Source organism: Nelumbo nucifera, chromosome 7 (assembly GCF_055504915.1).
Source record: "Nelumbo nucifera cultivar China Antique chromosome 7, China Antique-T2T, whole genome shotgun sequence".
In the NCBI taxonomy this organism is placed as follows: Eukaryota; Viridiplantae; Streptophyta; class Magnoliopsida; order Proteales; family Nelumbonaceae; genus Nelumbo; species Nelumbo nucifera.
The window spans coordinates 29,934,774-29,959,203 of NC_142655.1; the positions used below are offsets into that span (position 1 = coordinate 29,934,774).

General features: G+C 39.2%; 1 protein-coding gene across 4 annotated transcripts in view; it reads right to left on the bottom strand.

Annotated features, from left to right (window-relative positions):
- LOC104593320 (vacuolar ATP synthase subunit H family protein) overlaps positions 1–23,875 on the bottom strand; it is a 65,121-nt gene extending 41,246 nt beyond the window's left edge. For 2 of the 4 annotated variants that reach the window (XM_010253072.3, XM_088891245.1), the window contains exons 1-5: positions 23,784–23,875; positions 23,517–23,593; positions 22,010–22,135; positions 16,179–16,281; positions 10,650–10,722 (exon numbers count right to left, since the gene is read on the bottom strand). In XM_010253072.3, coding sequence (XP_010251374.1) covers positions 10,650–10,722; positions 16,179–16,281; positions 22,010–22,135; positions 23,517–23,546 — 332 coding nt within the window. In that variant the 5' untranslated portion in view covers positions 23,547–23,593; positions 23,784–23,875. Of the gene's footprint in view, positions 1–10,649; positions 10,723–16,178; positions 16,282–22,009; positions 22,136–23,516; positions 23,611–23,662; positions 23,760–23,783 lie in introns of those variants that run through there. The other 2 variants (XM_010253073.3, XM_088891244.1) reach the window with 2 other exon arrangements.
- Between the last annotated feature and the right edge of the window lie 555 nt (positions 23,876–24,430).

Below are 24,430 nucleotides of genomic sequence, written 5' to 3' on the forward strand. Positions count from 1 at the left end.
ATGGGCTCCTCAGTCCAACTCTAAGAGTTTCAGTGTAGAAGACAGAGTTCTAGTCCGGTTGATGGGTTTTCCCTTTCATTTGTGGAGGACAGAAGTTTTCTGCTCCATTGCCTCACTGTGCAAGGCACAATTGGATGGCGTTTTTGTGAAAGACTTGCTTTCAGCAGCTGTTAGTTTGAGCAATGTTTGCCCTGAAAATATTCCGAGGTTGGTGAAAGTGTGGTCGCATGGATCTTTCTACTCTGTTTGGTTGGTGACTGCCATTGAAGCCTCCTTGTGGCGTGAAGGAAGAAAGGTAGAAGATGAGAAGGTTGAGGAAATTGGTTACATGGTCTTCAGGGAGTGGACAATTCAAAATTGTTTGAAAATATCACAAGTCTGGAAAGCCTTGCGGAGGAGGTCTTAAAGATGAAGGTACCTGTTAGAGCTAGCCGAATAAGGGTAGATTAGTCATTTTATTTCTGTTAAGTTATGTGCTTATGTGGCAGTTTTAATAGAGACTTCCTGTCCCATACTTAAGTGGGGGCAGTTTAGTCTTTGTACTACTAATTAGAAGCTAATCCATATTAGGGTCGACTGATAGGGTTTAAGCTATCATGTTTGACTGTTCTCTTCTTCTTCTTCTTCTTCTTCTTCTTCTTCTTGTTCGAACTACTATAGCTACAGGAAAAACATGGTATTAGAGCAGGACGTTGCTCTCTAAATCTCCTCCGCTGCTCCTCTCTGTTCGTGACCTCATTTTTTTTTCTTTCTTCTTTCTGGGCTGAAAATGGAGAACACAGATTCGACCTAGGCCTGAGAACACTTCAGTCCTTCCTCTGCGCAGAACATGACTGTTTTTCAAAAAAAAAAAAAAACTTCAGAAGTGGATGGTCGACTGAAGCTCTCCATCGGAAGTTGGTTACCTTTTTTTTTTTTGTGCTGTTGGTATTTCTGGGTTGAAAGCCTTCAAAATCTGCTTGGACTGAAGCTCTCCATCAGAGGTTGGTTACCTTTTTTTTTTTTTTGTGCTGTTGGTATTTCTGGGTTGAAAGCCTTCAAAATCTGCTTGGACTGATCAGAACCTAGATAACCAGGTTGTTTGTAGGCTTGGTTCTTGGAAAAAGGTCCAAGAACAGGCTGTGTTTACAGTGGCCGAATGGTGTAAGGGTATGTTTGACCCTTTTATGTGGGTCTGTAGTTGTTTTGAAACCTTTGTTGGTCACAAGTGACCTGAATTGAATGACAGGTTACTGCAGTGGCAGTAGTTGATGTTTTCTTTGGACTTGTAGTGCCCTCTGAAAAGGTCAGACAGATCTGTACCATGTGTGACAGCTATGGTTGTGTGGTGGTGCTTGTGATGCTCAATCTCTATTGAGCAGCTTCAAGAGGGCTTGTATGTGGTCAGTGAGTTGCTGAATTAATGTCAGTGTGATTCATAGTTTTGTGAAATCAGTAGTGGTGTGAACAAGAACAAAAGTTTGTGTACCTATCAACTGTGTTTGGGGACGGTTGTAGTGTCTGGGACAAAAGTGTGTTTGGGGACTGATTGATTGTGACTGGTTGTGAACAGTGGTGATTGATTGTGACTGGTTGTGAGCCTATCATCTGTGTTTGGGGACTGCTGTAGTGTCTGGAACATCAAACTCCTGACAGCAATACTTAGTTGGCGACTGGGAATTCAGATTAGAGGTAGCATTGGAAGAGCATCATGGCAGCAACTGGAGATGGTTGTAGTGATCAGAAACCTAGTGTGGTGATTCCCTCTGACTATCTGGGTGTACAGATGACTTCAATTAAACTTAATGGTGAGAACTATGTACCATGGGACAAGTCGGTGGAAGTTTTTTCTCAAGGCAAAGAGGAAAGTGAAGAATGTGAAGGAAGATAAACCACCAGTTGACTCTTCAGGATTTGATGATTAGGAACAAGAAGATGCCCAAATCATGACAAGGTTATGGAATAGTATGGAACCCAAAATAAGTGCCAACTTTATATTCTTAAATACAACTAAGGACATATGGGAACATACCAAGAAGCTTTATTCTGAGCAGGATAATACTACAAGGGGATATCAGCTCTATCATGAGTATTTCGATCTGCAGCAAGGGAATAAAACCCTATAAGAGTACTATGCCAGTATGAAGAACCTCATAAATGAACTCAATGCCTATCATCCCCTCACTCCAGATGTTAAGGTTCAGCAACAACAGAGGGAACAACTAGATGTCACTAGGTTCTTAGTGGGGTTGAAATAAGAATATGAACCAGTTAGGGCCCAAATATTGGGAGGCTCTACTCTTCCTACACTTGAGGAAGTTTTTGCACGGCTTCGTAGGATTTCTTTGGGACCTACAGAGAATCCAACACAGTCTGACAAATCATCATTTGTGATAGCCAGAGGAGGTGGACATGGTACTAGAGGGGGAGGACATGCCTCCCGAGGAGTTCGTGGTGGTTCCGTATTTGGCCGTGGTGGTGGTCGTGACTCAGGGGGAGACCGTGGTAAAGGAAAAAGTAACTCTACAAAGAAGTGTACCCATTGTGGCAGGGACAGACATTCAGTGAATTTCTGTTATGATCTCCATGGCCCTCCTTCTACATGGGCCAATCATGCAGTAGCTGGTGGGGTTGATGTCAGTTATAACCAACAGGCAGATCTAACACCTTCCACATCTACATCTATTTCCGGGAAGGAGATGGTAAGTGTACCGCGTAATGAATATGAGAGGTTCCTCCAGGCTACTTCACAGCATACTACAGCCACCCTTGCCCACGCAAGTATAGTTTGTCTGGCATCCAAACCCTCTCCCTGGTTTATTGACTCTGGAGCCTCTGATCACATGACCGGGACTCCAGGTGTGTTCTCTTCCCTCTCTGAAACTTCCACATTTCAAACTGTTACCCTTGCCAACGGTTCCTCTTCTCCCATCTGTGGTGTTGGTAATGTTGACACGGCTTCTCTTTCTTTATCATCTGTTCTATATGTCCCTAAGTTTCCATTCAATCTTATGTCTGTTAGTAAATTAACCAAGACTCTTAATTTCTCTATTACATTTTTCCCTTCCTTTTGTGTTTTTCAGGATCTCAAGATGGGGAAGAAGATTGGTGGGGGGCATGAGACTAGTGGATTGTATTACCTTGACAGTGGTGGATCGTCAGTTGCACTTCAGACTTCACTCACTCCTCTACAGTGGCATTGTCGACTGGGACATCCATCTCTCAAGGCATTCAAGATACTGGTTCTGTCTTTGAGTCATTTGTTGTCTTTATAGTGTGAGTCGTGTCAGTATGGGAAACATTGTCGAGTTCCCTTCAGTCCTAGAGTTGATAGTCGTATGTTGAGTCCTTTTGCTTTGGTTCATTCAGATGTTTGGGGTCCGATTAAAATAGTCTTATAATGGTTACAAGTATTTTGTCACTTTTTTTATGATTGTTCAAGGATGACATGGATTTATTTAATGAAAGAAATGAGTGAATTATTTTCCATTTTTCAAAAATTCCATGCTGAAATATGTACACAATTTGGTGTTCCAATCAAAGTTCTTCGTTCAGATAACAGTCGTGAATACTTTCTTACTTCCTTTCAACAGTATTTAGAACAGCATGGCATCATTCATCAAACTTCATGTGCATCCACTCCTCAACAAAATGAGGTGGCTGAACGAAAGAACCGTCATCTCCTTGAAATTGCTCGGTCTATTCTTCATCATATGAGTGTTTCTAAACGATTTTGAAGTGATGTTGCACTTACTGTGTGTTTCCTTATTAATCGGATGCCCTCCTTCATTCTTCATGGTCAGTCTCCCTTCTCTATTTTGTTCCCCACCTTGTCTCCCTTTCCATTAACACCCCGCATCTTTGGTTGTGTGTGCTTTGTTCACAATCTGAGTCCTGAGATAGACAAGCTGGATGCACACTCTATTAAGTGTGTCTTTCTTGGCTACTCTCGGACTCAAAAAGAGTACAAGTGTTACAATCCCATTACTCAAACGTGGAGGAGGAACTCTCTGCCCTTCAGCATACTCAAGCGTGGAAGCTCACTACTCTTCCTCCTAGTAGCATGTTGTGGGTTGTAAATGGGTGTATATTGTTAAATACTTGTCGGATGGTAGTGTGGAGCGTTTGAAGGCCAGACTTGTTGCTAAAGGTTATTCATAGTTGCGTGGGGTGGACTATATGGAGAACTTCTCTCCAGTGGCTAAGATTGGCTCTAGCCGTGTCTTAATTTCCCTGGCAGTTATGTATGATTGGCCCTTGTTTCGACTTGACATTAAAAATGCCTTCCTTCATGGTGACCTTATGGAGGAGGTATATATGGAGCAACCACCTGGGTTTGTTGCTCAGGAGGAGGATGGTAAGGTGTGCAGATTGAAAAAGGCAATTTATGGGTTGAAACAACCGCCGCGTGCTTGGTTTGGGAAGTTTAGTGAAGTGGGGAAGAATTTTGGAATGAAACAATGCCAGGTTGACCACTCGGTGTTCAGCTATGATTCAGAAGACGGAAAGATTTTATTAGTGGTCTATGTGGATGATATTGTCATAACTGGTAATGACAAATTGGGGATCGATAAACTAAAGGTCTTTCTGCAAAATCATTTTCAAACAAAAGACCTTGGGACATTGAAGTATTTCTTGGGTATAGAAGTTGCTAGATCAAGACAAGGTGTAAACCTGTGCCAAAGAAAATATGTTCTTGATCTACTGGATGAAACAGAACTGTTAAGTGCAAAACCGGATGAAACTCCCATGGAGCCAAATGCTAAGTTGAGCAGTGATACAAGGGAAATATTTGATGATCCTGGAAGGTATAGACGGTTAGTGGGGAAGCTGAACTATTTGACTATCACGAGACCAGACATCTCCTTTGCAGTCAGTGAGGTGAGCCAATTTATGCAGAACCCTCGGATACCTCACTGGGATGCAGTTCTTAGAATTGTAAGGTACCTGAAGGGAGCTCCAGGCCGTGGGTTATTGCACAAACCAGGAGGAAGACTTGAAGTAATTGGGTATACAGATGCAGATTGGGCAGGCTGTGTTTGATAGAAGATCTACTACAGGTTACTGCACATTTCTTGGAGGAAATCTTGTGACATGGAAGAATAAGAAGCAAACAGTTGTGGCAAGGAGCAGTGCTGAAGCCGAATACAGAGCCATGGCACACACTACATGTGAATTAGTATGGCTGAGGAATCTCCTACAAGAAATCAGGTTCTCCATGGATAGACCTATGAAATTGTACTGTGACAATCAAGCTGCACTTCACATCTCATCTAACCCTGTTTTTCATGAGAGAACAAAGCACATAGAGATTTATTTTCACTTTGTGAGGGAGAAGGTCCTTATTGGAGAGATAAGCATAGAACATGTGGGCTCAGGTGATCAATGGGCAGATTTGTTTACAAAAGGCTTAAGCTCAGGGAGAGTGAACTATATATGTAACAAGCTGGGATTATATGACATATATTCTCCAGCTTGAGGGGGAGTGTTAGAGCTAGCCGAATAAGGGTAGATTAGTCATTTTATTTCTGTTAAGTTATGTGCTTATGTGGCAGTTTTAATAGAGACTTCATGTCCCATACTTAAGTGGGGGCAGTTTAGTCTTTGTACTACTAATTAGAGGCTAACCCATATTAGGGTCGACTGATAGGGTTTAAGCTATCATGTTCGACTGTTCTCCTCTTCTTCTTTTTCTTCTTCTTCTTCTTCTTCTTCTTCTTCTTCTGGTTCGAACTACTGTAGCTACAGGAAAAACAGTACCAATTGCTGAGACTGAAAGACCATTATCAAAGGAACTAGAGATGGGTGGCGGATCTTATGTACAGGCCCTGACAGGCGGCAGCTCTGGGCAGACAGCTGGCAGGAATGTTTAATTAGAAATGAAGGAAAATAGTCTTAAGGGAAGGATTGGACCAAATCAGAGCTTTGTTGGTCAATCTCATCAGCAAAGACATGGTAGTGGCTACTGTTAGTGTGAACTTGGGCCACATCGGCACCAGCAAAGAGTTGGCCCAGGTAGTCCTCAGCGAGAAGTGCAGCTAATAGGATCTTGGCTAGGTGCCAGTGCAAAAAAGGTGGACGCAAAGGGGCGGGCCCTAATGATCTGGGTAAAAAGAATTTAAGTGGGATAAGTCCACCAACTCCAACTCATTCTGGAGAAGAGCTGAAAGAAACCAGTAAAAACAGTATTATTGGGCCAGGCCCATGTTTAATAAGAGGAGGGGGATGTGCGGTTTTAAGTGGTCGCATGCATGACTTGAAGGGGCCGATGATAGACAGTACAAAAGGTCTATCATCTTCCCCAGGTCAACAGGTTCCCCAATCCAGGAACCAAGGACCGGTAAACTCTCTTCGTTGAGTGCCTTCAGCTGCTACTAGAGGTCTGCCCCCTGACCATCGCAACCCTAGAAGCAAGAAATTCCATCAAGAAAGGGAGTTAGACAACTTGGGAGGTGGTTTCTCGGTGAGTGGGGAGGTCCGATTCAGATGAAATGGAAACATCAAGATTAGGCAGTGTCTGTCTGGGGAAAGTGTACTGGTTTTCAAGAAAATGAAAGCTTTGATACAGAGAATCTGTTCTTGGAGGATGAGGAGAAAGTGAGCCCAATTATTACTGGTCTAGAGGTCTCTGAAGCTTCCCTGCAGTTTGAGAGGGAATAAGAAATCCCGACCAACAATGGTCATGCTCACTGTGCCATGGGACCAAAATCTATCCCGGATGTGTCACAAGATCAGGGTGTCTCGCCATTGGGGTGCAGCTCCCCTCCTTTGCAGAACAAAGGAAACCCAATGAGGGAACCTCCTTTGAACCTGAATCAGTCTTTCCCATCCCAAGTGGCTGTTGCAATTCCCACTACTTGGGGAAAAGATCCTATCGTGCCAACTTCTTAGGTACGCTTGTCATTAATTTTAAGGCTACTAATGAGCTTCCTGTGCCTGTAACAGATGCACTTCAGCCCCAACCTTTGGTTGCAGGCGTCTAAGAGGAGGTAAGAAGGGAGATGGAAGGTAGAGCTGTAGGACGGGATGAGGAGGATGTTTGGAGGATTTATGGAGAGAAAAATGGGAATTAGTGTGTCACTCTTTTGAAGATCTGGTAAGAAAGGAAGAAGCAGGAGAGACTGCTGTAGAGACACCGGAAAAACAAGGAGGCTTTCAGATAGAGAGGGGCGTAACCAAGGAGCTTAGGGAAAAGGGAGGGACACCTCTGGTCGATTTAGTAGGTGAGATGGGTTTGAAGCTGAAAGAACTAAAGGATGTTAAAATGTATTCCAAAAAGAAGGGGGAGAAGGAAGCTCAAAGACGGAGGTGGAAAAGCTGAAATCTGATGTAGCAATGGATTTGTTGTTTAGCTCAGGGGGGAGAGAAGGAAAGAAATCCAGTCTTGAGAAGGGCACTTCTCCCTCCCTCTCTCTCTCTTTTGTTTTTTATTTGTAATTTTTTTGTACTTTTTTCTGTTGTTTTTTTTCCATAGTTTTCTATGATTTTATTTTTAGTTTTTCCTGTTATTTTTGTAGTTTTTTATGATTTTCTTAATTTTTAGTTTAATTAGACCCGTTCAGATTTGATCTGCTCCAACACGACCCATTTGCATTTAAATCAGATTAGATTGGACTTTCAATTTGCTAGATTCAGATCGGATCATGTCTGGACCAATTGCAAGTGGATATTGTTCAGATCGGATCGGATTAGACCAAAACCCGGCCAATTGACACCACTACTTACATTGTCTTTTCACAAGCAACTTCATAACCCCCCTCGGTCTGTACCAATAGAGGGTAATACATCACTTGGCTGCTATCACAATAGTTGAAGTGATATATAGTACCACCAATGGTTGCTCTAGGAGAGTAGATGATTAGGTCTGATCTACATTGTGTTGGGAGGTTTTTCTCGGGAAGGTGAATACCTGTGGCATGCTTCAAAAAAGGAGGCCAATTAAATGCCTCTCCCCTCATGTGTGCTGTCTTTGTTCTGCAAATCGAGATTCCCTACCCCATTTATTGATCTATTGTCCTGTTGTGCTCTTTGTTTGGGAGTTTATTTGCTCTCTCTTTGGTTGCTGGTGGATTACTCCTCAAGATGTAGCGAGTCTCTTCAACCCAAACTTCCCAAGGCAGCCAACGAAAAGAGGAAGAGTTATGTGAAAATCAGTTAGGGCGAAAATCAGTTAGGGCATCAGTGCTGTGGACTGTTTGGGAGGAAAGATGCAATGATTTTCAATTAGGAGCACAGGTAAAAGGAAGAAACTGTGGAAACTATAAAGATAAAAGTTGCACACTGGATAAAAATGCTTGAGCTCTTCCAAAAGATTTACAATGACTGATAAAGGGTGTGGAATGAAGTGGCACACTCCTCTAAGGAGAAAGAAAGAAAGGTGATGGACCAATAGGAGTGAGGGACTCATTGAGAGCGGAGGTGATGGCCTTGCTTCAAGGTGTAAGATATGCCAAACAGTTGGGGTTACACCAAATTGAGATAGAGGGAGGCTCTAAATTGTTGACTGAGTGGCTGCAATCTGGTAAGTTGGGAGCCTGGATTTGTAGAAGCCCATAAGGGAAATCCTCAACACAAAATGGGAGATCAGTGCATGCTTCAAATGGACAAGGAGACCAGCTAATGGTTTAGCTGACACATTGGCTAAACAAGGGACTGTGAGGGAGAGAATGTTCTGGGCAGTTTTGTAAGAAAGATTACTGGGGGCTCAACACCTGTTTAGGGGTTGACAGCTGTACTTAACTCCGGAAAGTTATTCTTAAGTTGTATTAATGAAGTTACCGTTTCCAATAAAAAAAAATGGAATAGAAGCCTCCAGCTAGCAATAAAATCAAACTCAACTTCAATGGGAGCTCTATAGGAAACCCGGATTGGCAGGTATTGGTGGTGTGTTTAGCGATCCCTCAAGCAAAGTGATGACAATGTATTCAGGACCTTTAGGGGTAGACAATTCACTAAAACCTAATCTGTTAGCACTGCTACAAGGTCTAAAACTTGCTAAGCAAGCAAATCTCAAAATCTTGGAGGTTGAAGGGGATTCAAAATTGGTTTCCTAGACTACCGCACCAGGTGTAGTGTTCCTTGGATTTATAGGCATACCCCAAGGGGAATGAAAGCCTGGCAAAGGAGCTCAATGCCACCTTTACTTGGATTAGAAAGACTGCAAATGGGATGGCTGACTGATTAGCCAAGCAGGGGGTCTATAGGCAGCAGTTATTTTGGGCTTTATAGTAATTTTTTTGGGCATTGATTGTCAGACTTGTGCTCTATTGTAATTCTGTAATTTGCTCTCTCACTTGTCAATAAATTTATTTTTTTCTTGCTGATCAAAAACAAATGATTCAGTCTGGTTTATGTCTCAGAGTTCTCTAGGTAAATGAAGAAAAAAGAATAGAAAGAGTAGATTGCAGTAGCAGAAGAGAAGAATCCACACAGTCTAGTAACCTGGCATTGACACCATATATATATTCTGTATATGGTATGCAGAAACAGGTAGAAGAAAGAATAAAATAAAAGGAGAGCCAAACTAGAGAGGAGAGAAAAGCCTGCAGGAACAGACCTAGCAATTAAGGAGAAAAACATAACTCTCCCAGTTGGCCAGGTCACTATGTACATATTTCTTACAACTGAAAAGCAAATTACAATAAGACCCCTGTTTATGAAACTGTTTTGTTTCCTAACCCCATTTAAGTAATACTGTAGACACATTCCCCAGATCTGAATGAAAGTAAACAGCATACATAAAACATAAATAATAATAGCTACTCTCTCAAAAGTTGTTTGTGTCAAACCATCTTAGATTCCCTCCGTATTTAGCTACCCCAATCTCAAGATATTAAGCTGTCTAGTTGTCACTCTCTAAACACTTCTGCATATTCCAAGAATTTTAGCCTAAAACACATCATAATCAAATCAACGCCCTATAAGCCTCATCCGCCAGTGAATCTAATATGACAAGGATGGTAAAGCTACCATACTGTGAGAAAGAGGAGAGAAGACAGAAATAAGTTCATACTTATTAACCACTGGTAAAATGCCATCCAAGACTCAATTCAAAAGCATCATGGAAATGGATCTAGTTGTTAAAAGGCACAAATATGATTTTCTTTTTTACTTTAAAAAACTACATTATTTAAGGAGACTCAAAAGTTGAAATTAGTTGGCTGATGAAGGAAAGTAATGCTATATGGATTTACAAAAATGAAATCAGACATTTCAAATGGTGGTCGAGAACATACAGCCTACAGTTCAATGGGTACAAAGATCAGCTAATAGCTTGGCTGATGGATTGGCTAAACAAGGGATCAATAGACATCAGATTTTTTGGGCTCAAATTTAAAATTTTGTGGGGAGATAGCAAGGGCTATGCTCTCATGAAACATAATGATATGTACAACACAATTTCATGGTGTACTTCATCTTGTTTCATGAATAAATTTTCTGTTATTTATCAAAAAATATATATTTTTTACTAAAAAATGGTGACTGATGGAAAAGCATGGCATATGAGGTGTTAATCCAAACAAGAGGAATAAAAGGCCATGATAGTTTACTATGGCTGTTAAAGCATAAAAATGGAATCAAATTGAATATCATAAATTTTAATAAAAAAGAAAACTCAACAGAAATAATAGATTAGAAATTGAAAAGAAGTATTATGAGCAAACACTTAACTTAAGAAAGGTTCATAAGTATCTTCATTTGCAAGAGATTTGTCATGGAATAATCTTGCCCGTTTCGGGTTTGCTGCCAAAAGAAATGAAGAATTTATCAATGATGAAATCTAGGAAGAAGCTTAAATAAACAAAACTTTCTCAGCTACATAAAACAAACATTACTTCTATATGGATGAAATATGCTTCCAAATAGCTTAGGGGTTGTGATTTGCACAAACTGCATTTTCAATGAATAGGGAAGGCTACTAGTTAATAGTAGAAAATTATATTTCTAGAAAGACAAAAGCACCACTTTTTTTCAAATTCTATATTATTATATACTGATCAAAAATTGTATATATTGTACACGGTCAGATCAAAAGTGGTGTGTCCAAAGAAGCATCTCAATTTAGTTTATGTAAATCTGCAATGCAGAAGGAAAGCACTAGAAATAGCTATTGTACCTCACAAGTTAAATAGATAGAGAGGATAAACCAAAGTTAAAAGCCAAACCACACAAATAATTAAATGCTGTTCAATAGATCGCTGTAATGTGGGTCGGGCACAAATGCAGCATGCATGGCCTGTGAAATATAGCCATTGAGGCCCATTTCCAATGACTATATCTGCTTTAGGGGGGCTGTAAATGACCTAAATGCTCCTCAATAACTATAAACAGTTAGTTTGGGAGGCAGGGGGGCATTTGTGTATTTAGACTTGGGGGGCAAAAATGACTGAACCCCCCCCCCAAAAAAAAAAAAAACCCATTCAATAATTCCTAACTCCTAAAATACCCTTAACCTCCCTCATTTTCATCACTACAACTCTCTTACTCTCTAATGTTCAACTTTATTTCAAGTTTCAACAAGGAGGCATGTTCAAGTGTCTCAAGTTAGCAATTTGGGAGACTTAGAAGCTTCATCAAATAAAATCAAGTTGGGATATCAGACTAGAAGACCGAGGAAGAAGTAGTTATGTTTTCATTTTTTTCTAAATTTTAGGATTTTAGTATTTTATATTCATTAAAATGGCCGGTTCTTCTTCTCAACACACTTCCCCTATAGCTTTGATGAGGCCCAATCATAGTACGATATCATTAATATAGGCACTACTGCTACTGTTGATCATGGTACTCCAAGTGTATCTAGAACTAGTGAAGTATGGAAAATGTTCACAAAAGAAGAGGTTGAGGAAAGGGAAAGAGAGTTATTTGCAAAAAATGCAAAAGTGATTTTTTTTTATCAATAATGCAAAAGTGATTTTAGTTACCACAGCAGTGGTGGCACCAGGCGTTTAAGTAGACACATGGCATTCATTACATTTGAAGAAAATGCTAATTCAAATCAAACACAAATTGCACACAGACTTGGTCTTTTTCGGTAATTTTCAATACTCCCACGAAAAATGAGATAAGAATTAGCCAATAAGCCAAATATATCTGAAGATCCTAGGCCTAAAAAAAATTTACAACAATCTATAAATCCTGCATTTAAAAAAGTTTCTACAAATACGACAAGAATGGGCGTTCTAAATTTTGTTCATATATACAAAATTTAATTTCTACTCTTTCAACTCTTAATTCTAAAATTTTATTTACTTCAGATATTTAGAATTCAAAGTATAATATTAGTTATATTTGTGTCATTAGGAATTTTATAGATGATTAATAGTTTTTGCAAAAAAGAAATTTAAGTTTTACAAGACTTAAACGACCACATACTAGCTCAGCAACTGCAGGAAGTATTTTAAATACTCTACATATTTATGGTATTAAAATAAATTTTTTTCTATTATTTTTTATAATGCTAGCAACAATGATGATGTTGTAAATATTTTTTTATCAGCAAAAGCAGAATTTACTAATTATAGGATATCATCAAAGTATAGATAATACTCAATCCCAAAATACAAACATTACATTTTAGCCCAAAACATAACATCTATTGCTTGTTTGGCCCTTGTTTAGCTAAAGCATCTGCCATCCCATTTGTTGTTTTTTTTTATTTTTGATGAATGCCTCCCATTTGTTGTTCTTCCACCCAAGGTTCAAAGTATCAACACGTATCGGCCGATACGTATCGTTCCAGGACCCCTCCAATACGCCCCTACAGTGGGTGTATCGGAGGTCTGACCAGTTCAGGGGGTAGAGGAGACCTAAACCGGCCCCCCTGAACCGGTTGCGAAAAAAATTAAAAAAAAAGGCTCCAAAATGTGTAATTCACCCGATACGCCCCTATCGGTATATCAGGCGTATCGATATTTTGAACCTTGCTTCCACCCGCTTAAAGGTGATATTTAACTCCCTTGTTAAGCATTCAATTTCCCAAATATTGTGTCTATAAACCCAAGGACTTTGACTGTGGAATTTTGTCAAAAAAGTAACCACTTGGGAGTCCACTTCCACTTCCAGCAGTTGGAATAGTGAAACCCGAACTCCTTGCAAATTTCAGTCCTCAAAACAATGCCAACATCTCTGCTGTCAATAAGTCTCCTTGCTCTAAAGGGCCCAAATATAGTGCTAGCACCTTACCTTCTGAATCTCAAAGGCACCCCCTAAAGCAGCCCTTCAGTTCCCAAAAACTTCCATTAAAGTTAAGTTTCACAGCAATGGTTGCTGGTGGTCTCCACTCCATTATCAATCTGTCCTTTTCTTGAGCCAAGTGTTCCACTTCCTTCCATAATCTCAAAATATCATCAATTTGTCCTTTCCAAGGCCTTCACCCAGTGTGCAACTTTTATCTTTATGGTATCCATGATTTCCAACTCAGACCTACACTTTTTGTTGAAAATCCTCCCATTCCTATCTTCCCATGTAGTCCAAATCAATGCTGCTCTCACTGCTTTCCAGATTATTCTTCCTCTCATCTTTGGTTGTCTCAGAAAATCGGAATATAAAAGACCCACCAATTCCTGGGGAAGAATCCATCTATGTCCGAAAAGAGAACAAAAATACTCCCAAGCACACAAAACAAGAGGACAGTGAATAAACAAATGGAAAATGTTTTCACCACTAGCTTTGCAAAAACAACATATATGAGGAGAAAGGCATTCGTTTGGCCTCATTTTATGTAGCAAGTCATAGTGTTTATCTTTCCAAGAAGGACCACCCAACAAAGGACCGGAATTTTAGGTGGAATTGGTTTGCTCCAAATTTCTTTCACTGGGATTTTCAAACCCAAAGTGGTAGGTTGTATTAAGTTATTGAAGAAGAATGCACAAGTAAATATCCCATCAGAGGATATTGCCCAAACCCTTGTGTCCTCTGTACTTTTGTCCAAGAAGACTGAATCTAATTTGGCCAATAAAAAGTATGAGAACTTCACATTCCATCTCCCTTAGACCCATCTTGAAACCAAAGTCCCAGTTCAACCCGAATTGTTAAAGGTCACAAACTTGGAAACAAGGTTTGTTGGTGTTGATGAAACTGTCGGTTGACCAAATATAAGAAACATGTTGGAAATGTCGGAAATATCGTATATAAATATTGTAAAAATTATAAACATAGTGCAAACATTGTAAAATATAGAATGATATATTATGAAATAATAAAAGAAGCATAGGTTTATTAAAACAAGAAAAACAGGATAGAAGGAAAGGTGATAAGCAATCGCCCGAATGAAATGAAAAGAACCAACATGTGAACAGCAAACAAGTCAAACCAAAACCCGTAAAATACCCAAAGCAAGCAACCCCCACCCCCCCTCCCCACCTGAGACCCATAGCGAAAAATCAAACCCCCAATGGATTCCAAATCAACAAAACTACTTGTTAATTTTTTTATTGCAATCTCCCTGTTGTCTTTTGGCTGCACTTTTGTGTTTCCTTACTTTCTGCCGTTGGCATCTTTAATCTTCTGAGTTTTGAATCTTCTAATTATATTTAATGTTCCAACGACTTCTTCCATCTTCCCCTCAGAAATCTGACCCCTTCCCGGAACAATCTCTCCCTCTAGAACCCCTTCCTTTTCCTTGATGTTATTCTCACCGCCTCCATCAAACTTTTACAATCCTTGATTTATTAAATTACTTGAATTGCAATCAACCACTATATCATTTTTATTTTTGTTCTCCCCATTCCTTCCCTCCACAGACCTGAACGCTTCCTTCACAAACTCCTCCCCTCCTAAGAAAAATAGAGCCAGAATTTTGCAAACTTATTTACAAATTTTTCAATGTCACATGTGACTTCCACCTTATGTGTCTCATCTATCATCAGATCAGCCTCACTTTCCTCCCCTGAGTCCACTTTCAATCCCCTCTCTCTGTTTTCATCCAAGGGAAAAGTTCTGTATCTTTTCCTTTTATACGTTCTTACTCCATCCCCATTCTTGTTTGCTACCCCCTCCCTCATTCCCTGCTCCTTTCTCTCCTTCCTTCCCCTCCACTAAACCATTATCCCCCTTCCTCCCTCGGATCCTCCTCACCTCTTCCTCTTCTCTTGTTTCCTCTGCCCCTATGACCCCAAACATCTCTGCTTCTTGACTTCTCCCCCCCTCTTCCCCAATTGCATCTCTATCTCCTTCCCTCACATCCCTAGGAGTAGGGATTTATGGATTTCCTATTTTTCAGATTTTATCGCCTAGGCATCACCTAGGCGCCTTGAAAACTATGACAGGTTGTTGGATACGAAAAGAAGCTGCATGACAGATGAAACTCTAGAGATATGCATATGCCGCAATGATTGGTTAGATGCAGAGGATAGGCTGCAAGATCGAGGACATGACACTTCTTCAGTTGATGGATCACCGGAAGATGCAGATCAAGGAGATGGAGGTGGAACTTGAAGAGAAGATTGAAGTCGATGTTCAATAATTGTACAATATTTCTAATATTATTGTAAATATTGATTTTTAATTTTATTTGAATTTTTTTTTGAGAAAAGATTACTTTCATTGTAAAAAGGAAAAGAGGGGGGATGTACACAGCAACCAAACAAAAAACAAATAGCACCACACAAGAAACACCCCTCAGAACTTACATAGGTATAGTAACATCACTGTACAAAGCATCCCTTCCCACCCTATATTTAGCAAAGCCATCCACCACACTATTGAGTTCGCGAGGAATTCATCTAAACACACAATGGATGAGAGAGGCAATTTCTTTAATCTCATGTAGGAAGCTATTCGGTCTCCAGGGATCTTTCTGATTGTTCATCCAACAGATCACCAAGCTTGAATCTCCTTCCACCACAATTGAAGTTATTTGTGATTTTTTCCAATCCATTAAACTTTTATCTTCAATTTTATTATACTATTTTATCTTCAATCCATGAAATAAAATTTTTATTTTTTTCAATTTGTTATCTATCTTGTTAAGTTTTTTTGTTAATTTTTCATTTTTTTTCAATTTTTCTTTCATTTTTACTTAGCAAAGAAACAGAGAATGTGTCGGCCCATGGGTTACCGCAAGCCAGCCCAGCCTGGAACAAGCCCGCTCAAATTACAACTACAAATATAAGTCTCAACATGAGTACATGGAAATTCTCAGTAGTGTTTGAGAAGGCCAATTAAAAAAAAAAGTTCCAAGCAATGTAAGTTCCAACTACCTGTGAGCATTTCATCAATAAGAGCTAGAACATATTCCACTGTTTCTTCCTTGAAAATATCACGCAAAATGTTCACAAATACACGGACATAAGCTGGACCATCCTGTCACAATTGCCACTACTTGTAAATAACACAAAAAATAACCAAAATGTTCTTCCCTTTTTGATAATAATAAAAATATTGAAAGAAAAAGGGATCACAAGAAATATACAAGCACAAGCTTTACAGCTCAAGCAAAAGCCAAATAGCCGCTAAGAAGATATATAAATATAAATATGTGAGTTTTGCCTGGGGCTTATAGTCCGAAGTGCCTTCCTCAACATGCTTTATTATCAATAAAAAAAAGACCATGAACAACCATGATACTTGACAAAATGAAATAGAGTAAGAGCATTTAGGCATGTGCATGATAGGCCACCTATTGCACCAGTGAGAAAAATGATCTGATGCAAGGTGAAAGGACTCAAAGAGCTAGGGGAAGGCAAAAAAAGCAGATTAGGTGGTAAGAAATGATTTTAGGGTTCACAGTCTAACAACAGATATGACCTTTGATATAGTGGACTGGTGAAAAAGTATTCAAGTAGCCCACCCACATATGGTCAGGATAAGGCTTTGCTGAGATGAATTAAGTAGAGGACAATACTCAAGCAAAAGCCAGGGAAGCAGAAAATACTAATGAATCTAAAGCAAAAAACAATAATAAGTGAACTTACAAATTATAGGTAATATTAGCAGAAAGGAAAAAAAAAAAGCAATGTACTGACAGTAAATGTCTTTGACTTCTGTGTCATTTACCCAATAGAATACAAGTAAAAATTGCATAAATATATGTCTTTGGCTTCTGTGTCATTTACCCAATAGAATACAAGTAAAAACTCCATAAATAAATGTTGAGCATCTTAATTCAAATATTTAATAAAATGGATGGTTACTTATCAAAAAAAAATATAGATGTGATTAAGAAGATATCCTTAATTCAAATATCAAGTGGTTGGAACTTGGGAATGTCAATTTCCCAACCAATAATTTTTGGGCTACCACCATCTAGATTCAATGAGAAAAATTAAATTGACAAAGCAGTGGACAGTTTTGGGGCACATATAGAGATAAAATATTTCCCAAATCCCAAGTTTACAATTTTCCAAACCCAGCATATTCAGACATGATGGCCAAAGAGTTGGTTCACATGGATTTATCCAAGTTAGTGTGTCAATGCAGTCAGTAATGTACAGAATGGACTGGAAAAGGACACCTCTGCACACAAAAAAAAAAAAAAAAAACTTTTCGTTTTACTTCACAAATCACTGAAATTGGATATATTATAAAATCTTCAAGAAAACTACATTATTCCCCTAACTGATAAGTCAAATTTCAATAGAATGTGCTGGAAAAAACATTCTAAAACAACCATCATATTGAAGGGTCCGCACTGGCATACTGGCATCAAGTGGCTTCTGCTCTTACAAGACCTACCACTGATCCAGCACAGGAACCTCCTAGACAGCATAACATCAAGATAAATTTTGATGGCAGTAGCCTTGGCAATCCAGGTTCATCAAACACTGAAGGAGCCTTAGAAACTAAATGGATGAGATATTGATTCTCTATACAGTTCCATTTGGTACTGCCAACTCCACTGAGTTGAATTACGCTCTTCTGCAAGTTCCAAGATTTTCCATATATCTGGGGTTGAGATGTAGGAAATAGAAGGAGATCCAAGGGTTGTTTTTCTAGTGGTTAAGGGGTAAAGAACCACTTCCTTGATTATATCTTCATTGCATCCAGATTGAACACCTTATTCAGCTAGATTCCAGGGGCAGTAACTCTTGCTAATTTTTCCAGCTAAAGGAGCCAATATCTGAATTGTACTAGGGTCCTGACCTGTGGAACAGCTAAGCATAACGAGTCTTGATAATGAAGTTGAGTATGTATTTTGATAATGAAGTTGAATTACGCTCTTCTGCAAGTTCTAAGATTTTCCATATCTCTGGGGTATGAGATGTAGGAAATAGAAGGAGATCCAAGGGTTGTTTTTCTAGTGGTTAAGGGGTAAAGAACCACTTCCTTGATTATATCTTCATTGCATCCAGATTGAACACCTTATTCAGCTAGATTCCAGGGGCAGTAACTCTTGCTAATTTTTCCAGCTAAAGGAGCCAATATCTGAATTGTACTAGGGTCCTGACCTGTGGAACAGCTAAGCATAACGAGTCTTGATAATGAAGTTGAGTATGTATTTTGAGTTTTGCTAGATGATCTAGTCTGACAAGATTTTCTTTAAGTGTATTTCTTCATATGCTCTTCCCAACATAAATAAAGTCCTATTATGCATAACTCTATTAGGAGCCATTGCTTAGTGTAATGGTAAAATCTTAGGAAGACAAGTGTGAGAATGTAGGTTCAAGTCTGAGAGCAACCACTCTGTGCAAAAAATGCCAGAGGTTAGGTCCATATCCAGTCCACTGCTCCCAAGACCTCAGCTAGCTAGAACCAACATTGGGTTTTTGTTTTTTTTTTTTTTTTTTAGGATAAAAACGAAGTTTCATTAAAAAAGGAAAAAGAATGATAACAGGAAGGTGATAAGATATTACCCAAAAGAGAGACACAACCAGTGGACCCAACAAACAGGCATCAAGACCATTAACAAAACGGAATAAACAACTACACCACTTACAAATCAAAGACTTGACGGACAGACTTGATCAAAGAGCAAAAACCCATGAAGTGTCTGGCACAGAGCTTATTCTTCCTCCACAAACTCATGATCTGAAGCATCCTCGTTCTAATTCTTGCCTCCTCTCCCCAGCGCCTTTTTATTCAGTTTCACTTCCCTTTTTTTTCTCTCAAACTCCTCAAAATCCCTCCTAGCAAACTCCTCACCGCCCCAAAAGAAAAAACCCAAACTTTTACCGATGATGACCTCCCTGTCTACTAGCTTCTGAAGAGTCACACAACCCAAGACATTATCCTTAATCTCATTACTTTGCACCTTCAAAATCGTTTTAGTGTCAGGGCCAACACCACTCTCCTTATTGTCTTGAATCTCCTTCCCCAGGAGGGAATCTGAAGGTTAATCCTTCATTGTCGCCCCCCTATAATCAGCTCCAGGAGTCAAAATGCATCTCTGCCTCTTCTCCTGTAGACCCATTTGTCATTTTTAGTAGGTCCTGCCCCCACCAGACCAAGCTTCAGCCTAGAGAAGATTTTCGTTACATGCACTACACTAGTATTCTTTGAGCCGTGATTTCTTGCAAATCTCTCCATTAACCAACTCCTTCTCTTTAGTCTTGCCCCTTTGACCCAAATCAACACCCAATCTTCCAACCTTAACCTCCTCAAAACAAAATAAGTCACCAACATTGCTCTCTCCTTGACCACCAACGTTGCCATTAGCGACTATCTCCCCTATTTCTTCCGACTTTTCTCCTTCCTCGGTTTCCATAGTGACACCAGCACCTCCCTAGAGATGGCAATTTGTCCCATCCCCATGGGGCCCCACCCTGCCCCACCTTGGTCGGGATAGGTTTTTTGACCACTAATCGGGGTTCAGGGTGGGTTTTTTTTTATCAATAACAGTAATTTTATTAGAAGAGAAATAGAAATTACAACCAGAAGGGAGGGGTAAAAAGTCTTGACCCTCCCTAACAAAACTGAAAACACATGTTACAATATAGCCCAAAAGAGATTTGTTCTTCCCACCCCCTGTTTAGCCAAGGTATCAGCCATGGAGTTCGCACACCTCTTGGCCCATTGAACCCTTACAATCATATTCTGAGTTAACTGAATAATTTTCTTTCTTTCATTAGGAACTTCCACAAGTTGGACACTTCCTTCTGCAACCATCTAATAGTCAACTGATAGTCACCTTCCACCAACAACTTACAAATATTCAGCTGCTTAGCTCTCTTAAATCCTTCTAGAGCTGCCAAGATTTCAGCTCTCAGTGAGGCCCCCCAGCCTATAGGTCCTGAGAACATAGCAATGATTCAACCTTCCTCATCCCTGAAGATACCACCTATACCTGAATGGCCTGGATTTCCTTCACTGCTACCATCGAAGTTCAATTTGATGAAACCCGAATCTGGTGGAGTCCAAACAGGTCTAAGAGCAGTGGACATGAGAGCTGACCAAGCCACTTCTTCCCACTTTCTAATGATGTCTCCTGCTAAATAATCTTCAAAGAGCTTCAAAGGCTTGACCCAATGAGCCACCCTAACATATATAAGTTCTATGATGGCTTCCTTACTTTTTTCTTTTTCATGAAATACTCTTTGAATTCTTTCTTTTTCAGGGTGGGTTTGGGGAACCCATAACTCTAGGGATCAGATCGAAACATTTCATGCATGTAAAACCAAGAAGATTTTGCATTCTACTAAACCGGACAACTTTGCATTGTACTGTTCATTTTTGTACTTGTAATCTTTCCAAATGCAGTCTTAGGGACAAATTTGTAGCTATTGCAGTTAATCCCAAAGATCCTTACCTAACCCAATCAACCCAACCGATTAACTCTAACTCTAATTTCATCCAAAATCATTCTAAACCTATTAACAAGCTCCACAAACCCATCTTAAGTCGAGCATACTCTACATCAATTGTTATCAAAACACCTAACCAGCAAATCCGGTCCCAGAGCACCTATTTGGCAGTCGGTCCTACTACATCATAAAGGTTCCAAGTCAACAAGACTGCAATGTTTAATAGCTTTCCCCTTGCTTCTTTTTCCACCATTTGGTTGAATTAGAAATTCTGGATGATGTTATGTTTCATTATGAGTTGATAAGGTAGCACCATTTGCTTCTAAACAGATGAATTATTTACATATTCTATTTTATATATATATAGAGAGAGAGAGCGAGAGAGAGAGAGAGATATAGATATTCCTCAGCTTATATTACTTTTTAAAATTTTCTCCAATTTTTTTCTCATTTCCAATTAATGTCTTAGCATGAGGGGTTATGAGGCATAACCATTTAAGACTCATATGTAAAATCTAATGGATCATTTACAAGGATATCTTGGCCAGTGTTTTCAAGTTTCAACCCATCATTGACTCGGCCAGTCAGACTATCCAGGTAAACCTCTAACTCGCTATGTTACAAAAAACCATCAGCTCAGTCAATGACCAGTCAACCCAGATGGTTGATCTGTTGACCTATACGACCTGTTCAGCAGGTTATTTACAGTGATGACATCACGGGTTGACCCATGGACCCATATTGTTGAACCACTAACTTGTTGACCCAGAAAGGAAAATAGTTCAACCTCTGGGACTGGTTTCAGAACACTGATCTTGACACACTATGTTACAAAAACCCATTGGCTCAGTCAATAACTGGTCAACCCAGATGATTGATTCGTTCACCCATCTGACTCGTTCAACAGGTTGTTGGATTTTTTATGAAAAAATTTATAGTGACCTATTGGCCTGTATGGTTGATCTATTGACCTGTATGGTTGAACCACTAACCTGTTGACCCAAAGAGGAAAACAGCTCAACCTCTGGGACTGGTTTTAAAACACTGACCTTGACACCTCTTATAACCCTTCTGCCTATTGAAATATTTATCTGTCCACATAGGAAGTACGAGCACTGAAAGAAAAAGAAAAAATCAAGATCATTTGCACTTTGGAGCCATGAATGACCAAACAGAGTGGGAAGGTGAAGACAGTAAAGAAGATTATTCTGACAAGGATATGAAAAAGGAAAAACTTGTGACTAACATGGATGGCAGGCCATGAAAGCACATTAATGGATCAAGAGAGGATCAAATAGATACTCCAACTGCCCAAAATTATTCTACAAAAGTAAGAGAAATATAAAACTTACATCATCAAGTAGTGCTGCGCGGTAACTTTCCGACCTGTTATCATAACGCCTCAACAACTGAAGGCATGTTCCTGTAATCAGCTTTGTTGTCATGTAAGTCTCCCATGGGATGTCCCGCTTGAGAACCTTGAAGAATAAAACAAGGTGTCAATCAAAGCAATATATATATATATATATATCTTAACTCAAAGAATAATATCCTAACCACTACATTTTAGGCCATGATGACAATTCTAACTTATTCAAACCTAGCATAACAGTTGATATATAGTAGCAATATCAAGGATTAGATTTCAACAATGTGAAGACAAAACCATGATTTATTCAAAGCAATGATGGGACAACCCTTACTCATGAATCAATTTATGAAGCTTCAAAGTTATAGAATACCACTTCTGAATAGATTATTTCCAGTTCCAATGGTGGGATACTTTGACATACTATATGATCTAACTGTTTAACAGATTGAAAATCATATATCCTAAAACAGAATTAAATAGACTAGTTGATTAACACCTAGTCAACCTAGCCAATCACAAAATTATTTTAAAGCTTTTCTGTTTGTTTTCATCTTGAACCATTTTAAATAATATAGTGACGCTTTTATTTTGTTATATGCATGCTGTTGTTTAAGTATTTGTGATGGAACATGGTCGGCCAGTGGTCTATTGCATAAAATAAAAGAAAATAGTGTAGGCGAAGTTCTTTTCCAGTTTTTTTGCTAATAAGCAGTGTGCTGGTATAAAGTCGCTGCTGCAAAGAGCACATCAAATACTCAGGGTTGCACCGTTTTTCTTCAAAAACAAAGGGCTGTAAGTAACTTCCTATCCTAGCCTATCCATCTTAATTCATTTTTACGTTTGCAAAGCAAAGACCAAACTAAATGTTCAATGCCATTCTTTAATTGCATTTTTGTATTTCATATTAACTTATTTATGAGATAGAATCAATGTTTACAATTGAGAGCATTTTTTTCGCCTGCTACTCAGCACCTAGGCATCCACCAGTCATCAGATCAGCTAGAGAGGCCAAAATAATTCTCCATCACCTCGTCGCATTGACAACATTGGCACTAGATCAGTATTTGGTCTAAAACTGTAGCACAATCCATTTTTGTAATATATATATATACATAGAGAGAGAGAGAGAGGGAGAATCTGAAACACTCGTCAAACGGAATAAAAGATGCCGCAAAAATCAGATCCAATCTCAATTCAGACACCTAAATTACATATTTAGGGAGCAGAGTGAAAAGGATAAAACTTTTGAAGCAGTCACGAATCCAAATATCTAAACTGCAAATTCAATTGCCATTACTGCCATTAGCCCCAAACAAACAAGACGTTTACAGTGATAAAATTAAGTTCTGAATTAATCTACAGAAGCAGGAATCACTGCACAAGCAAAAGAAATTCCTAGATTTGTAACAAAAGCTAATTCCAAAAAACACAGCAAGAATCACCATTATTTCCATGAAATTAAATCGATTCAGGATTCCATTTCCAACCTGTTCCGTCGTTAACTCTGCATGATCCATGGATATCGAAACTCCTTTGCACCGATCAGCAGAAGCTATCTCTGAATCTGCCCAATTCAACCAGCTACGATCAATAAAAAAGAAGAATTGGATAGATATAGGGCAAAAAAATGTACACTGTTGAGCGCAAGAAACCAAAGTTCAGGGATTCCGAAATTCTTCTAAATTTTTCTATAAACTTATCAAACAATCTGAGAAGATCAGAAGAAGGGAAAGAAAGATAATAATAAAAGAAACCTTTTTCCTATTTCTGACGAGAGAGAGATGGTCTCTGTCGACCAGTGATTTCCTTGTGATAAAGAACCTGTTTCAAAGATTTGGCATTGGGCACAATGCTATTGCTGGACGACCATCAAACCGGCAAAACAGGGTTGATTCACTCGGTTCGACCAGTTGAAACAACTCGCTAATCGAGATCCAACCGAGTAGATAATTATTGAAAATATTTAAAATAAGATACATTAAATACAGGAAATTCAGAAGGAAATCACCGTTGTGGGGCATTATAATTGGTCCCACAGCATAAAGGCAGCTATCAAGTTCAGCTATCCATTCTCTCTACACTTATCCGTCTCACTAAAAGAATGTACCCGTAGATGAGTTGGGATCTTCTAGTAACAAAACACGTTCCAACCCTCTACTAACCTAATCTAACACCACACATCTCACTACGAGATTAGAACCACCATAAAAGTAGGGAATTGATATCTTCTACCAACAAAATATGTTCCAACCCCCTACCAACTTGACCTAATACAACAAGACTGAAATCCATCATAAGAGTGAGACTCACCATAATATGAGATGTGTGGTGTGAGATGTGTGGTATGAAATCATGTTGGTAGAAGGTTGAAATGTGTTTTGTTGGAAATTGGAACTCGAAG